This window comes from Coregonus clupeaformis, chromosome 15, assembly GCF_020615455.1.
Source record: "Coregonus clupeaformis isolate EN_2021a chromosome 15, ASM2061545v1, whole genome shotgun sequence".
Lineage (NCBI taxonomy): Eukaryota > Metazoa > Chordata > Actinopteri > Salmoniformes > Salmonidae > Coregonus > Coregonus clupeaformis.
Window position 1 is genome coordinate 64831588 of NC_059206.1, and position 17500 is coordinate 64849087.

General features: G+C 46.2%; 1 protein-coding gene across 1 annotated transcript in view; it reads left to right on the forward strand.

Annotated features, from left to right (window-relative positions):
- The window catches only part of LOC121546369 (multiple epidermal growth factor-like domains protein 11), a 245795-nt gene that overhangs the window by 212816 nt on the left and 15479 nt on the right, over window positions 1-17500 (forward strand). Inside the window, exons 14-16 of the mRNA XM_045225292.1 lie at window positions 1-18; window positions 7609-7755; window positions 9720-9854. The exon at window positions 1-18 is cut by the window's left edge and continues 85 nt beyond it. Coding sequence (XP_045081227.1) covers window positions 1-18; window positions 7609-7755; window positions 9720-9854 — 300 coding nt within the window. The remainder of the gene's footprint in view (window positions 19-7608; window positions 7756-9719; window positions 9855-17500) is intronic.

A 17500-nucleotide genomic window follows, 5' to 3' on the forward strand; every position in this document is an offset into this window, starting at 1 on the left:
GTCTGGCTGGATGGACTGGTGAGTCAGGAAGTAGTACTCCCTACAGTCTAGCTAATGTTGTGCTCTTTTGACAACGTACAGACATTGTCATATAACTTGCATTTTTTGTTTATCTTCATGTTCACTTGAATAAAGATACTGGTTTGAATTTAATCCACAAATTAACCATCTGTAGCTGAGAAAGTGGACTATGATCAATATGAAATCTGATGAATATGGAAGATGCTTCTTAATTCAGTGCCCGAGGGGGACATTACAGAGTCAGAACATTGAGACTAGTTACACTACTTTCTAGAAACTTCACAGAGAGAAAATCGATACATTCATTATATCAAAGGACGAATGTTTGCGCAAAAATGTAAATACTGTACAAATGATTTATGCAATTTCGATTTGGAGTAGTATTTGATTGGCTGTTCTGCTGATCCGTTAATTTCTCTTCAATGTAATTACTAAATATGTTTTAGAATATCAAGTAATGTACATGATTATTGTGATGCTTGTGGTTTTGGATATGATCAAATCAAATCAAATCAAATCAAATTGTATTGGCCACATGCGCCGAATACAACAGGTGTAGACATTACAGTGAAATGCTTACAGCCCTTAACCAACAATGGATTTATTTTGTAATAAAAAAAAGTTAAATAAAACAACAACAAAAAAGTGTTGAGAAAAAAAGAGCAGAAGTAAAATAAAATAACAGTAGGGAGGCTATATATACAGGGGGGTACCGGTGCAGAGTCAATGTCCGGGGGCACCAGCTAGTTGAGGTAATTGAGGTAATATGTACATGTGGGTAGAGTTAAAGTGACTATGTATAAATAATTAACAGAGTAGCAGCAGCGTAAAAAGATGGGGTGGGGGTGGGGGGGCAGTGCAAATAGTTCGGGTAGCCATGATTAGCTGTTCAGGAGTCTTATTGCTTGGGGGTAGAAGCTGTTGAGAAGTCTTTTGGACCTAGACTTGGCACTCCGGTACCGCTTGCCGTGCGGTAGCAGAGAGAACAGTCTATGACTAGGGTGGCTGGAGTCTTTGACAATTTTGAGGGCCTTTCTCTGACACCGCCTGGTATAGAGGTCCTGGATGGCAGGAAGCTTGGCCCCAGTGATGTCCTGGGCCGTACGCACTACCCTCTGTAGTGCCTTGCGGTCGGAGGCCGAGCAGTTGCCATACCAGGCGGTGATGCAACCAGTCAGGATGCTCTCGATGGTGCAGCTGTATAATTTTTTGAGGATCTGAGGACCCATGCCAAATCTTTTCAGTCTCCTGAGGGGGAATAGGCTTTGTCGTACCCTCTTCACGACTCTCTTGGTGTGTTTGGACCATAATAGTTTGTTGGTGATGTGGACTCCAAGGAACTTGAAGCTCTCAACCTGTTCCACTACAGCCCCGTCGATGAGAACGGGGGCGTGCTCAGTCCTCTTTCTTTTCCTGTAGTCCACAATCATCTCCTTTGTCTTGGTCACGTTGAGGGAGAGGTTGTTATCCTGGCACCACACGGCCAGGTCTCTGACCTCCTCCCTATAGGCTGTCTCATCGTTGTCGGTGATCAGGCCTACCACTGTTGTGTTGTCAGCAAACTTAATGATGGTGTTGGAATCGTGCTTGGCCATGCAGTCATGGGTGAACAGGGAGTACAGGAGGGGACTGAGCACGCACCCCTGAGGGGCCCCCGTGTTGAGGATCAGTGTGGCAGATGTGTTGTTACCTACCCTTACCACTTGGGGCGGCCCGTCAGGAAGTCCAGGATCCAGTTGCAGAGGGAGGTGTTTAATCCCAGGATCCTTAGCTTAGTGATGAGCTTTGAGGGCACTATGGTGTTGAATGCTGAGCTGTAGTCAATTAATAGCATTCTCACGTAGGTGTTGCTCTTGTCCAGGTGGGAAAGGGCAGTGTGGAGTGCAATAGAGATTGCATCATCTGTGGATCTGTTGGGGCGGTATGCAAATTGGAGTGGGTCTAGGGTTTCTGGGATAATGGTGTTGATGTGAGCCATGACCAGCCTTTCAAAGCACTTCATGGCTACAGACGTCAGTGCTACGGGTCGGTAGTCATTTAGGCAGGTTATCTTAGTGTCCTTGGGCACGGGGACTATGGTGGTCTGCTTGAAACATGTTGGTATTACAGACTCAGTCAGGGACATGTTGAAAATGTCAGTGAAGACACTTGCCAGTTGGTTAGCACATGCTCAGAGTACACATCCTGGTAATCCGTCTGACCCTGCGGCTTTGTGAATGTTGACCTGCTTAAAAGTCTTACTCACATTGTCATCCGGATCAGCTGGTGCTCTCATGCATGCGTCAGTGTTGCTTGCTTCGAAGTGAGCATAGAAGTGGTTTAGCTCGTCTGGAAGTCTTGTGTCACTGGGCAGCTTGCGGCTGTGCTTCCCTTTGTAGTCTGTAATAGTTTACAAGCCCTGCCACATCTGACGAGCGTCAGAGCCGGTGTAGTACGATTCAATCTTAGTCCTGTACTGACTCTTTGCCTGTTTGATGGTTCGTCGGAGGGCATAGCGGGATTTCTTATACGTGTCCGGGTTAGAGTCCCGCTCCTTGAAAGCGGCAGCTCTACCCTTTAGCTCAGTGCCGATGTTGCCTGTAATCCATGGCTTCTGGTTGGGGTATGTACGTACGGTCACTGTGGGGACGACGTCATCGATGCACTTATTGATGAAAGCCAGTGACTGATGTGGTGTACTCCTCAATGCTATCTGAAGAATCCCAGAACATGTTCCAGTCTTTGCTAGCAAAACAGTCCTGTAGCTTAGCATTGGCTGTAGTCTCAGTTTCATGTCCTTTGGTCGTCTTGTGGACTTCCACATAGAGCCTAAATATTTCACCATGTGATGGGTGCAAAATGAGTTGCGAGAGCTACATTGTTGATTATTTACAGGATCCACCACACAACCTCCAGCTGCACGGCTTCAACCAGTTTTGGTTTTGGCCTCCCGAGTGGCGCAGTGGTCTAAGGCACTGCATCACAGTGCTAGCTGTGCCACTAGAGATTCTGGTTCGAATCCAGGCTCTGTCGTAGCCGGCCGCGACCGGGAGACCCATGGGGCGGCGCACAATTGGCCCAGCGTCGTCCAGGGTAGGGGAGGGAATGGCCGGCAGGGATGTAGCTCAGTTGGTAGAGCATGGCGTTTGCAACGCCAGGGTTGTGGGTTCGATTCCCACGGGGGACCAGTATGAAAAAAAATGTATGCACTCACTAACTGTAAGTCGCTCTGGATAAGAGCGTCTGCTAAATGACTAAAATGTAAATGTAATTTTCCCAATTCACCACACACACCTATTAGTAATGTTTTAGTAATTTCATTAACAATGTACATACACATACCTCCAGTCCCTTACATTACATCATAATAATAATAATAATAATAATAATAATAATAATAACAATAATAATAGATTGCCGTCAGTCTGTCCATTACATCATCATGAGACTCTGCAGGGTTTCAGTCAGAGTCACAGTAAAGAATGAGAATCGGGCGGCAGGTAGCTTAGTGGGTAAGAGCGTTGTGCCAGTAACCGAAAGGTCGCTGGTTCTAATCCCCGAGCCGACTAGGTGAAAAATCTGTCGATGTGCCCTTAAGCAAGGCACTTAACCCTAATTGCTCATGTAAGTCGCTCTGGATAAGAGCGTCTGCTAAATAATGTAATTTTTTTTTTTTTTTTAAGAATCCCGGACGGTCTGATGAGGCTGGTCGCTCTGATGTCAAAGTCACAGCGTTTGAGGGTGAAGGAGGTTTAGGATCATGAGAAAGATGATTATCTGCTGAATGACTAATGGATGAGGGAGAAGAGAGGTGGATAAGAGTGGAGGAGAGGAGGTGGAGAGGAGAGGAGATGAGAGGTGGAGAGGAGAAGAGGAGATGAGGAGAGAGAGAGGAGAGGAGAGAGGAGAGTAGATGAGAGGAAATAGGTGGAGAGGGGAGGAGAAGAGAACAGAGGAGAGGAGGTGGAGAGAGGAGGTAGAGAGGTGGAGAGATAGGAGAGGAGAGAGGTGGAGAGAAGAGGAGAAGAGAACAGAGGAGAGGGGAGGAGAAGAGAACAGAGGAGAGGAGGTGGAGAGAGGAGGTAGAGAGGTGGAGAGGAGAGGTGGAGATAGAAGCTCCCTGTCCTGCACAGTGCCGTGTGCTATAGGACTGCATGGTACGTCAGAGGGTCCCTGCTCCACACTGGTGTGTGTGTGTGTTTGCTCTCCCTGTCCCTCTCTGGCTACCATTAGGACTGCTGTATGGGGGGACAGGGACAGGGTCAGGATAGGGTCATCTCTGGGCGTTTAGAATCACAACGGGGAATGGCTGCAGTATAATGACAGACTGAGGTGAAGCTGTGACCACAGGGCTGATTCATGCCTGGAATACAACTGACAGGATGGTTCTCTTCTCTACTCTGGATGTAATTGACACACTGGGGTCCTGAGTGATGGGCTGTCCAAAGACAATGCCTGAAGAGACACCCGGTAGGGCTAGATGGGTATAGGACGATAACATTACGGAGGAAGAAAGAGGAATTTTTGGAATGGAAAGTTTTTGCATTGGATAGCAAAGCTGTTTAAAAGTTAAAGACTACCCCCCTTTGGTGAAATGCACTGTGCTTAGGTGTGACATTTTAAATGAATTAACATGAACATGTTTTTTGTTGTTTTTCCCGCAGTGAGAAGCCTTCAAGGTTTTCCAATGGCAGACAGCATAAACAAAAATATATTGTATGAGATTCAGCAGAAGATCACTGCCTGTTCTGTGAAAGAGCTCTCTGAGTGTGGTCATTATGGATAGTCTATCTGAGTACTGTTATTATGGATAGTCTATCTGAGTACTGTTATTATGGATGGTCTATCTGAGTACTGTTATTATGGATGGTCTGTCTGAGTACTGTTATTATGGATGGTCTGTCTGAGTACTGTTATTATGTTATTATGGATGGTCTGTCTGAGTACTGTTATTATGGATGGTATGTCTGAGTACTGTTATTATGTTATTATGGATGGTCTGTCTGAGTACTGTTATTATGTTATTATGGATGGTCTGTCTGAGTACTGTCATTATGGATGGTCTGTCTGAGTACTGTTATTATGTTATTATGGATGGTCTATCTGAGTACTGTCATTATGGATGGTCTATCTGAATACTGTTATTATGGATGGTCTATCTGAGTACTGTCATTATGGATGGTCTATCTGAGTACTGTTATTATGGACGGTCTGTCTGAGTACTGTTATTATGGATGGTATGTCTGAGTACTGTTATTATGGATGGTATGTCTGAGTACTGTTATTATGTTATTATGGATGGTCTGTCTGAGTACTGTTATTATGTTATTATGGATGGTCTGTCTGAATACTGTTATTATGGATGGTCTGTCTGAGTACTGTTATTATGTTATTATGGATGGTCTGTCTGAGTACTGTCATTATGGATGGTCTATCTGAGTACTATCATTATGGATGGTCTATCTGAGTACTGTTATTATGGATGGTCTGTCTGAGTACTGTCATTATGGATGGTCAGTCTGAGTACTGTCATTATGGATGGTCTATCTGAGTACTGTTATTATGGATGGTCTGTCTGAGTACTGTTATTATGGATGGTCTATCTGAGTACTGTTATTATGGATGGTCTATCTGAGTACTGTTATTATGGATGGTCTATCTGAGTACTGTTATTATGGATGGTCTGTCTGAGTACTGTCATTATGGATGGTCTATCTGAGTACTGTCATTATGGATGGTCTATCTGAGTACTGTTATTATGTTATTATGGATGGTCTCTATCCCTCCATCTCTCCCTCTATCCCTCCATCTCTCCCTCTATCCCTCCATCTCTCTACCCATCCCTCCATCTCTCTACCCATCCCTCCATCTCTCTACCCATCCCTCCATCTCTCCCTCCATCCCTCCATCTCTCTACCCATCCCTCCATCTCTCTACCCATCCCTCCATCTCTCCCTCCATCCCTCCATCTCTCCCTCCATCCCTCCACCTCATCTCTGCAGTACGTAGGAGTTCCAGACTAGATTCATCTGGTCTTCATAGACCCAGCAGGTTATGGACAGATCTGTTTTATTAATGACGTTATAATGGCTGAAGCCCACTCACATATTCTCTCTCTGTTCTGTCAGAGCAACTTCTAATGAGTGTGGAACAGAGGGGACAGCTTGAAAGAGTGTGGACTTCTGGGAGTTTCAGGAGTGTGTGTGTGTGTTAGACCTATGGACTCTCTTCTAGTTGAATCCCCAGTGAGTACTCAGTTCATCAACCCAGTCCTGCTGAGACGGACTACTTTCCCTCAACACACACACACACACACACACACACACACACACACACACACACACACACACGCCATCTCTCCCTGGGACTCTACCGTTCTCCCAACTCTCCATCTCTCCCTGGGACTCTACCGTTCTCCCAACTCTCCATCTCTCCCTGGGACTCTACCGTTCTCCCAACTCTCCATCTCTCCCTGGGACTCTACCGTTCTCCCAACTCTCCATCTCTCCCTGGGACTCTACCGTTCTCCCAACTCTCCATCTCTCCCTGGGACTCTACCTTTCTCCCAACTCTCCATCTCTCCCTGGGACTCTACCTTTCTCCAAACTCTCCATCTCTCCCTGGGACTCTACCGTTCTCCCAACTCTCCATCTCTCCCTGGGACTCTACCGTTCTCCCAACTCTCCATCTCTCCCTGGGACTCTACCGTTCTCCCAACTCTCCATCTCTCCCTGGGACTCTACCGTTCTCCCAACTCTCCATCTCTCCCTGGGACTCTACCGTTCTCCCAACTCTCCATCTCTCCCTGGGACTCTACCGTTCTCCCAACTCTCCATCTCTCCCTGGGACTCTACCGTTCTCCCAACTCTCCATCTCTCCCTGGGACCCTACCTTTCTCCCAACTCTCCATCTCTCCCTGGGACTCTACCTTTCTCCAAACTCTCCATCTCTCCCTGGGACTCTACCGTTCTCCCAACTCTCCATCTCTCCCTGGGACTCTACCGTTCTCCCAACTCTCCATCTCTCCCTGGGACTCTACCGTTCTCCCAACTCTCCATCTCTCCCTGGGACTCTACCGTTCTCCCAACTCTCCATCTCTCCCTGGGACTCTACCGTTCTCCCAACTCAGAGGGAAGAGGGAAGAGGAAGGAGGAAAAGCTATCTATCTCTCTTTCTTTCACTCTTTCTCTCTCTTCCATTCACAAATCCTTTAGAAACGATAGTGTATAGAGTTAGTTGCTGGGTAATCTCTTCTCACAGCCGTGGAGGCCACAGATTAGTTACTGAGCGGTATCCCTGTATTTCCTGGCCCCTCCAGGTGTGGAGGCCACAGATTAGTTACTGAGCGGTATCCCTGTATTTCCTGGCCCCTCCAGGTCTGGAGGCCACAGATTAGTTACTGAGCGGTATCCCTGTATTTTCTGGCCCCTCCAGGTGTGGAGGCCCCAGATTAGTTACTGAGCGGTATCCCTGTGTTTCCTGGCCCCTCCAGGTGTGGAGGCCCCAGATTAGTTACTGAGTGGTATCCCTGTGTTTCCTGGCCCCTCCAGGTGTGGAGGCCCCAGATTAGTTACTGAGCGGTATCCCTGTGTTTCCTGGCCCCTCCAGGTGTGCACTGTGACGGTGTGTGTGTGGAGGGCCGATGGGGCCCAGACTGCTCCTACTCCTGTACCTGTGAGAACGGAGGCTCCTGCTCACCAGAGGACGGAACGTGTGTGTGTGCTCCCGGATACAGAGGCACCTCCTGCAGACGCAGTAAGAGAACAACAACCCACACGCACATACGCCTGCACACACACACACACACACACACACACACACACACACACACACACACACACACACACACACACACACACACACACTATATAATCAGCAGCTAGTGAAGTGAAATGGCCTCTCTGACATGTGTGTATTTGCATATGTGTTCCTACATATACTTATGTGTGTGTGAGCCTACGTAAATGTCTGTGTGTGTGAGCCTACGTAAATGTCTGTGTGTGTGTGAGCCTACGTACATTTGTCTGACCTGTAAACCCCTCCTCTCATTACACTGAGACAGAGCAGGAAGGAAACATCAGTCTGACCTGTAAACCCCTCCTCTCATTACACTGAGACAGAGCAGGAAGGAAACATCAGTCTGACCTGTAAACCCCTCCTCTCATTACACTGAGACAGAGCAGGAAGGAAACATCAGTCTGACCTGTAAACCCCTCCTCTCATTACACTGAGACAGAGCAGGAAGGAAACATCAGTCTGACCTGTAAACCCCTCCTCTCATTACACTGAGACAGAGCAGGAAGGAAACATCAGTCTGACCTGTAAACCCCTCCTCTCATTACACTGAGACAGAGCAGGAAGGAAACATCAGTCTGACCTGTAAACCCCTCCTCTCATTACACTGAGACAGAGCAGGAAGGAAACATCAGTCTGACCTGTAAACCCCTCCTCTCACCACTTAGAGAAACATCAATGCAAACTAATTAAGAGCTTAAGGAAGACATATGGCCTGAGTGGCACAGGTTGCGTCCCCAATGGCACCCTATTCCCTATATAGTGCACAATACCCAATGGGCCCTATATAGTGCACTATACCCAATGGGCCCTATATAGTGCACTATACCCAATGGGCCCTATATAGTGCACTATAGTGCCATTTGGGATGCTGGCAGCCTCAGTGAAGGAGGACAAAGCTAAGCTAACTAAGTGTTCTGTTCCTTCAGTACAGAGGATTACAATAGAGGGCAGAGTGGGTTGTCAAAGTGTTTTTCTTCCCTGGCTTCAGACTTTACCTCATGTGAACCTGAAAGAGGAACGGAGAGGAGAGGAGAGGAGAGGAGAGGAGAGGAGAGGAGAGGAGAGGAGAGGAGAGGAGAGGAGAGGAGAGGAGAGGGAGAGGAGAGGAGAGGAGGGGAGGGGAGAGGAGAGGAGGAGGGAGGAGGAGAGGAGGGAGAGGAGAGGAGAGGAGGAGAGGAGAGGAGAGGAGAGGAGAGGAGAGGAGGGAGAGGAGAGGAGAGGAGAGGAGAGGAGAGGAGAGGAGAGGAGAGGAGAGGAGAGGAAGGGAGAGGAGGTGGAGAGGAGAGGAGAGGAGAGGAGAGGAGAGGAGAGGAGAGGAGAGGAGAGGAGAGGAGAGGAGAGGAGAGGAGAGGAGAAATTGGAAATAGGAAATGCCATGAGAGTTTGAGTGTTTAATGTTATCTTTGGTGTGTAGTGTCCGGAAGTGTCCGGTAGTGTCCGGAAGTGTCCGGTAGTGTCCGGTAGTGTCCGGAAGTGTCCGGAAGTGTCCGGTAGTTCTGGTAGTGTCCGGTAGTGTCCGGTAGTTCTGGTAGTGTCCGGTAGTGTCCTGAAGTGTCCGGTAGTGTCCGGAAGTGTCCGGTAGTTCTGGTAGTGTCTTAGCTTTGTATCCGTGGTTGTCTCAGAAATTAAGTACACACATACACCCCCCCACACACACACACAACACACACCTACACACACACCCACTCACCCTGTCCCCTGTGTTTTCAGCCTGTTCTCCAGGGTTCTATGGCCAGCGCTGCAGTCAGTCCTGTCCCGTCTCACCCTGTCCTCTGGGTTTTCAGTCTGTTCTCCAGGGTTCTATGGCCAGCGCTGCAGTCAGTCCCGTCTTACCCTGTCCCCTGGGTTTTCAGTCTGTTCTCCAGGGTTCTATGGCCAGCGCTGCAGTCAGTCCCGTCTTACCCTGTCCTCTGTGTTTTAAGTCTGTTCTCCAGGGTTCTATGGTCAGCGCTGCAGTCAGTCCTGTCCTCAGTGTATCCACAGCGATGGTCCCTGTCACCACATCGCAGGGCACTGTGAGTGTCTGTCAGGATTCTGTGGCTCTCTGTGTAACCAAGGTAAGTTTCTCTACTCTCTCTACTCTCTCTGCTCTCTCTGCTCGCTCTGCTTCAAACCACTTTCCACCAGTCACTGTTCTTTCTGCTCAAACCCCTTAGAGTCTCTGTTCTCTGTCTCTAGACCTGATATGACTATTGGGAGATAGGACATAATTCTCTGTTCTCTGTCTCTAGACCTGATATGACTATTGGGAGATAGGACATACGTCTCTGTTCTCTGTCTCTAGACCTGATATGACTATTGGGAGATAGGACATACGTCTCTGTTCTCTGTCTCTAGACCTGAAATGACTATTGGGAGATAGGACATACGTCTCTGTTCTCTCTGTTTTCACTCAGCCTGGACGCCAGAAAGTTTGTACTTTAGCCAACTCATTTGTCCTACCTACAACATTAATTTGTCCTTTTTGTACGTTCAATAGATATATCAACACAGCATTACTTATTTACACAGTGTTACATTCTGAACTACATTCAGTCATAAACCTGAAGCTGGGTCTCCTCCACGTCACAAGACAAGGAGCTGATGCACATCTTCAAGTCTCAGCCAAGGTTATTCATCTGGAGTGTGTGGCTTAATCACAGAACCATCTGTTGGGACATAGATCTGTTAGGACATAGATCTGTTAATATGACATAGATCTATTAGGATATAGATCTATTAGGACATAGATCTGTTAATATGACATAGATCTATTAGGACATAGATATGTTAATATGACATAGATCTATTAGGATATAGATCTATTAGGACATAGATCTGTTAATATGACATAGATCTATTAGGACATAGATATGTTAATATGACATAGATCTATTAGGATATAGATCTATTAGGACATAGATATGTTAATATGACATAGATCTATTAGGATATAGATCTATTAGGACATAGATATGTTAATATGACATATATCTATTAGGATATAGATCTATTAGGACATAGATATGTTAATATGACATAGATCTATTAGGATATAGATCTATTAGGACATAGATATGTTAATATGACATAGATCTATTAGGATATAGATCTATTAGGACATAGATATGTTAATATGACATATATCTATTAGGATATAGATCTATTAGGACATAGATATGTTAATATGACATAGATCTATTAGGATATAGATCTATTAGGACATAGATATGTTAATATGACATATATCTATTAGGATATAGATCTATTAGGACATAGATATGTTAATATGACATAGATCTGTTAGGACATAGATCTATTAGGACATAGATATGTTAATATGACATAGATCTGTTAGGACATAGATCTATTAGGACATAGATATGTTAATATGACATATATCTATTAGGATATAGATCTATTAGGACATAGATCTGTTTAAATGACATAAATCTGTTAATAGGACATAGATCTGTTCTGACATAGATCTGTTCTGACATAGATCTGTTGAGACATAGATATGTCATAACATAGATCTGTTATGACCGTTCCTCTCCCCTGCCTGGTCCACGGTGCTACAAAGCCTATAGAGTGGTGAGGAGGAGGAGCTCTGCGGACCCTTTGTGTCCCGAAGTCATTTAGCCATTCATTGTAGTCATCTGCGATCTGTAGAGTTGCTATTTTCTAAAGTTTTCTCATGTCAGATAACTCGTGACTCCTGGATTAGTCATTATATTAACAACAAATACGATGGTCAGTTTAAAAAATTTTAAGGGTACAAGACTGTGTACGTATCTGGCTGTGTTGGCAAAATCACTACATATCCCATGGAGCCAAGGGGGGAGTGGCTACCCGTTGTCACAGTTCCTAAGACCAGTCAGAAACGTCCAGCTAACCCTACGCCAATGGCGCCGGAGAAATCTCAAAACTGAACTTGGACCCGCGTTAAGTAGCAATGATGTCCTTCGCCGCCTCCGTCGTCTTACAAATCAAATCAAATCAAATGTTATTTGTCACATACACGTGTTTAGCAGATGTTATAGCGGGTGTAGCGAAATGGTTGTGCTTCTAGCTCCGACAGTGCAGTAATATCTAACAAGTTATATCTAACAATTTCACAACATATACCCAATACACATAAATATAAGTAAGGAATGGAATTTAAGAATATATACATATATGGACAAGCAATGACAGAGCGACATGGACTAAGATACAGTAGAATATTATAGAATACAGTATACACATATGAGATGAGTAGTGCAAGATATGTAAACATTATTAAAGTGACTAGTGTTCCATTTCTTAAAGTGGTCAGTGATTTCAATAGGCAGCAGCAGTCTCTAATGTGCTACTGATGGCTATTTAACAGTCTGATGGCCTTGATATAGAAGCTGTTTTTCATTCTCTCGGTCCCAGCTTTGATGCACCTGTACTGACCTCGCCTTCTGGATGATAGCGGGGTGAACAGGCAGTGGCTCGGGTGGTTGATGTCCTTGATTATCTTTTTGGCCTTCCTCTGACATCGGGTGCTGTATGTGTCCTGGAGGGCGGGTAGTTTGCCCACGGTAATGCGTTCGGCAGACCGCACCACCCTGTGGAGAGCCCTGCGGTTGCGGGCGGTGCAGTTGCCATACCAGGCGATGATACAGCCCGACAGGATGCTCTCAATTGTGCATCTGTAAAGGTTTGTGAGGGTTTTAGGTGCCAAGACAAATGTATTCAGCCTCCTGAGGTTGAAGAGGCTCTGTTGCTCCTTCTTCACCACACTGTCTGGGTGGGTGGACCATTTCAGTTTGTCAGTGATGTGTACGCCAAGGAACTTGAAGCTTTCCACCTTCTCCACTGCGGTCCCGTTGATGTGAATAGGGGGGTGCACCCTCTGCTGTTTCCTGAAGTCCACGATCATCTCCTTTGTTTTGTTGATGTTGAGTGAGAGGTTATTTTCCTGGCACCACACTCCCAGAGCCCTCACCTCCTCCCTGTAGGCGGTCTCATCATTGTTGGTAATCAAGCCTACTACTGTTGTGTCATCTGCAAACTTGATGATGGAGTTGGAGGTGTGCTTGGCCACGCAGTCATGGGTGAACAGGGAGTACAGGGGGGGGGGCTGAGCACGCACCCTTGTGGGGCCCCAGTATTGAGGATCAGCGAAGTGGAGATGTTGTTTCCTACCTATGGTGTTGAACGCTGAGCTATAGTCAATGAACAGCATTCTTACATAGGTATTCCTCTTGTCCAGATGGGATAGGGCAGTGTGCAGTGTGATGGCGATTGCATAATCTGTGGATGTATTGGGGCGGTAAGCAAATTGAAGTGGGTCTAGGGTGACAGGTAAGGTAGAGGTGATATGATCCTTGACTAGTCTCTCAAAGCACTTCATGATGACAGAGGTGAGTGCTACAGGGCGATAGTCATTTAGTTCAGTTACCTTTGCTTTCTTGGGTACAGGAACAATGGTGGCCATCTTGAAGCATGTGGGAACAGCAGACTGGGAAAGGGAGATATTGAATATGTCCATAAACACACCAGCCAGCTGGTCTGCGCATGCGCTGAGGACGCGGCTAGGGATACGGTCTGGGCCGGCAGCCTTGCGAGGGTTAACATGCTTAAATGTCTTACTCACGTCGGCTACGGAGAAGGAGAGCCCACAGTCCTTGGTAGTGGGCCGCGTCGGTGGCACTGTGTTATCCTCAAAAGTGGGTGAAGAAGGTGTTTAGCTTGTCTGGAAGTGAGACGTCGGTGTCGGCGACGTGGCTGGTTTTCCTTTTGTAGTCCGTGATTGTCTGTAGACCCTGCCACATACGTCTTGTGCGACAGATATCTCAAACCAGTCATGACTATTCAACAAAACAATGAAGCAATACATAATTTTTAAGTTTTTGTTTCCAGCAAATATCTTAGTTACGTGATTGTAGTTTTTAACTTTTGAAGTTGAGGGGGCAGTATTTGTGAAGTTTGGCAATGAGGACAAAAACTAGCATAGTTCAGCTAGCCAGCTAGTTTAGCCAGCTAGTTTAGCCAGCTAGTTTAGCTAGGGAAAACCGGGGAAAACGAGCTCGGGCCCACTAAGCTAATTCAGATTGTAGTTTTTATGCCCTAATATCAGGAGCTGGCGGTGAAAAGTTTGATTAAACAATTCAGAGACTTAAACGAATAAATCAGATGACTTATATTTAAGGAGAGCGAATCGATACATTCCCGAGATCAGCTGTAACTGTGAATAGTAAAACAAGGCTTAAAACAATGTTTAAGTGAACCCTGAATACAGAAACTAAATGGGAAGTCTCTTCCGGACACGGTAGACTCCTCCTCCTCACCATGGTAGACTCCTCCTCCTCAACACGGTAGACTCCTCCTCCTCACCATGGTAGACTCCTCCTCCTCACCACGGTAGACTCCTCCTCCTCATCATGGTAGACTCCTCCTTCTCACCACGGTAGACTCCTCCTCCTCACCACGGTAGACTCCTCCTTCTCACCACGGTAGACTCCTCCTCCTCACCACGGTAGACTCCTCCTCCTCACCACTGTAGACTCCTCCTCCTCACCACGTAGACTCCTCCTCCTCACCACGTAGACTCCTCCTCCTCACCATGGTAAACTCCTCCTCCTCACCATTCTATAAAGTCTCATCCAGATTTAAAATACATATTACTTTTCCTAATAATGAAATTAGAAATGAATTAGAAAGAGGCAATGGGTAGATATAGAATTCACTTTCATGCCCTTCCCAGCCATAGAGATCCTATTAAATTACTAGAGGGGCTATGTCATAACCCTTCCCAGCCCTGTCTCATAAATATAAGGACTAATATGTTAAAACAGGGCTTTTATAAATGGTGCTCGTTTGTCAAGAAGACCTTAATTAAGGGCTAGTTCAGTCACTCGGCAGTTGCCTCTGAAAATGTTTGGCTTTTTAGGTCTACGTCGGTGGTCTCTCGTCCAATACAAGACCTTCTGAGACGTTTTAATCTTTCTGTTGAAGTATGAAAGTTTGAGATTAATTGTGGGTTTAAATCTAATGCTCACATGCAGATGCAAGATCATGTTTGAGGGGCTTGAAAGAGCACTTCAGAGGAAGACAGCAGCAAAACCCTGAAATAGAATTAGACAAGAGGAAGAAGAGAGAGAAATGAAAACTCAAAATATCCTTGATGGCAGTTAGACTTCCCTCTCTTCCTCCTCCTCCTCCTCCTCCTCCTCCTCTGACCTAATCCTCCCCCTCCTCCTCCTCCTCCTCCTCCTCTGACCTAATCCTCCTCCTCCTCCTTCTCCTCCTCCTCCTCCTCTGACCTAATCCTCCCCCTCCTCCTCCTCTTCCTCCTCCTCTGACCTAATCCTCCCTCCTCCTTCTCCTCCTCCTCCACCTCCTCCTCCTCTTCCTCTTCCTCCTCCTCTGACCTAATCCTCCTCTTCCCCCTCCTCTTCCTCATCCTCTTCCTCCTCCTCTTCCTCCTCCTCTGACCTAATCCTCCTCTTCCTCCTCCTCTGACCTAATCCTCCTCCTCCTCTTCCTCTGACCTAATCCTCTTCCTCCTCCTCCTCCTCTTCCTCTGCCTCTTCCTCCTCCTCCTCCTCTTCCTCCTCTTCCTCCTCCTCCTCCTCTTTTCTCTGCCAAAATAAACTTTTCTTTCAACATTCGGATTCATTTATCAGTTTGTTCTAACAGAGTCCCTATCCTTGTGTGGCGGTCCCCCCTCCCTTCCCTGGCAGGTTAAAACACTGTTCATTCCTGGTGAAAGAATAGCCTGCCCAAGGTTCTGTTCCAAGGTTCCGTAGGTTCCAAATGGAATCTTAAATTAAAGAGAGGACAGTGGGGGGGGCAGGTGAAATATTCATTGTCATTAAAAATGCACAGTCAAGCTGCAGTGGTAATGCTGACCCTATCCTATCCTACATTAACCATTCTGCACCGCATCTACAGGCTGGACAGACGGATCATTGGAGAAGCTCAATAAATCACTGGCTGAGTCCCAGGGTCCACAGGGCTCTGGTTAACAGTAGTGCACTATAGAGGGAATAGGGTGCCATTTGGGATGCAGACTAGATCCCCTTCTTTAGAGGCCATGGATTAGAAATGAACCCTTTAAAACGCCCGCATGACCTCCTCCTTCCTGTTCTTTTTATTTATATAGCACTTAGCAGACGCCTCTATCAACAGAAACGTAGAGTACAGTCAGTGGATGCATTTTACCTGGATGTTTATTTAACCTTTATGTGTGTGTGTGGGTCCCTGTGGGAATTGAACCCACATCCACAACCTTGGTGTTGTTGATGCCACACAGAACTGCATCTTCTCTGATGTAAGGTAGATAATGGATTGGATATATATAGTTATTTCCATATGTTCAAAATAGATGAGAAATGGTTTTGGTACATGTTGTAGGCTACATTCTGTAGAGGATGTTTCAGTATGATGTGCTTCGATACTGTGAGTCATAGTACTGTTTGTCGGTTAGTCTCCATGACGTGTGTGTGTGTGTGTGTGTGTGTGTGTGTGTGTGTGTGTGCATACATCTCTGTGTATCCCTCCTTCATATTTAACGTGTGTGTGTGTGTGTGTGTGTGTGTGTGTGAATGTGTGTGTATGTACAGTGCATTCGGAAAGTATTCAGACCCCTTGACTTTTTCCACATTTTGTTACGTTACAGGCTTATTCTAAAATGGATTCAATATTTTTTCCCCCTCATCAATCTACCCACAATACCCCATAATGACAAAGTGAAAACAGATTTTTTGACATTTTTGCAAATGTATAAACAATAAAAACAGAAATATCTTATTTACATAAGTATTCAGACCCTTTGCTATGAGACTCGAAATTGAGCTCAGGTACATCCTGTTTCTGTTGATCATCCTTGAGATGTTTCTACAACTTGATTGGAGTCCACCTGTGGTAAATTCAATTTATTAGACATGATTTGGAAAGGCACACACCTGTCTATATAAGGTCCCACAGTTGACAGTGCATGTCAGAGCAAAAACCAAGCCGTGAGGTCAAAGGATTTGTCCGTAGAGCTCCGAGACAGGATTGTGTCGAGGCACAGATCTGGGGAAGGGTACCAAAAAATGTCTGCAGCATTGAAGGTCTCCAAGAACACAGTGGCCTCCATCATTCTTAAATGGAAGAAGTTTGGAACCACCAAGACTCTTCCTAGAGCCAAACTGAGCAATCGGGGAAGAAGGGCCTTGGTCAGAGAGGTGACCAATAACCCAATGGTCACTCTGACAAAGCTCCAGAGTTCCTCTGTGGAGATGGGAAAACCTTCCAGAAGGACAACCATCTCTGCAGCACTCCACCAATCAGGCCTTTATGGTGGAGTGGCCAGACAGAAGCCACTCCTCAGTAAAAGGCACATGACAACGAGCTTGGAGTTTGCCAAAAGGCACCTAAAGACTCTCAGACCATGAGAAACAAGATTCTCTGGTCTGATGAAACCAAGATTGAATGCCAAGCGTCACATCTGGAAGAAACCTGGCACCATCCCTACGGTGAAGCATGGTAGTGGCAGCATCATGCTGGGGGGATGTTTTTCAGCGGCAGGGACTGGGAGACTAGTTAGGATCGAGGGAAATATGAACAGAGCAAAGTACAGAGAAATCCTTGATGAAAACCTGCTACAGTGCGCTCAGGACCTCAGGAGGTTCACCTTCCAACAGAACAACGACCCTAAGCCAAGGCAACGCAGGAGTGGCTTCGGGACAAGTCTCTGAATGTCCTT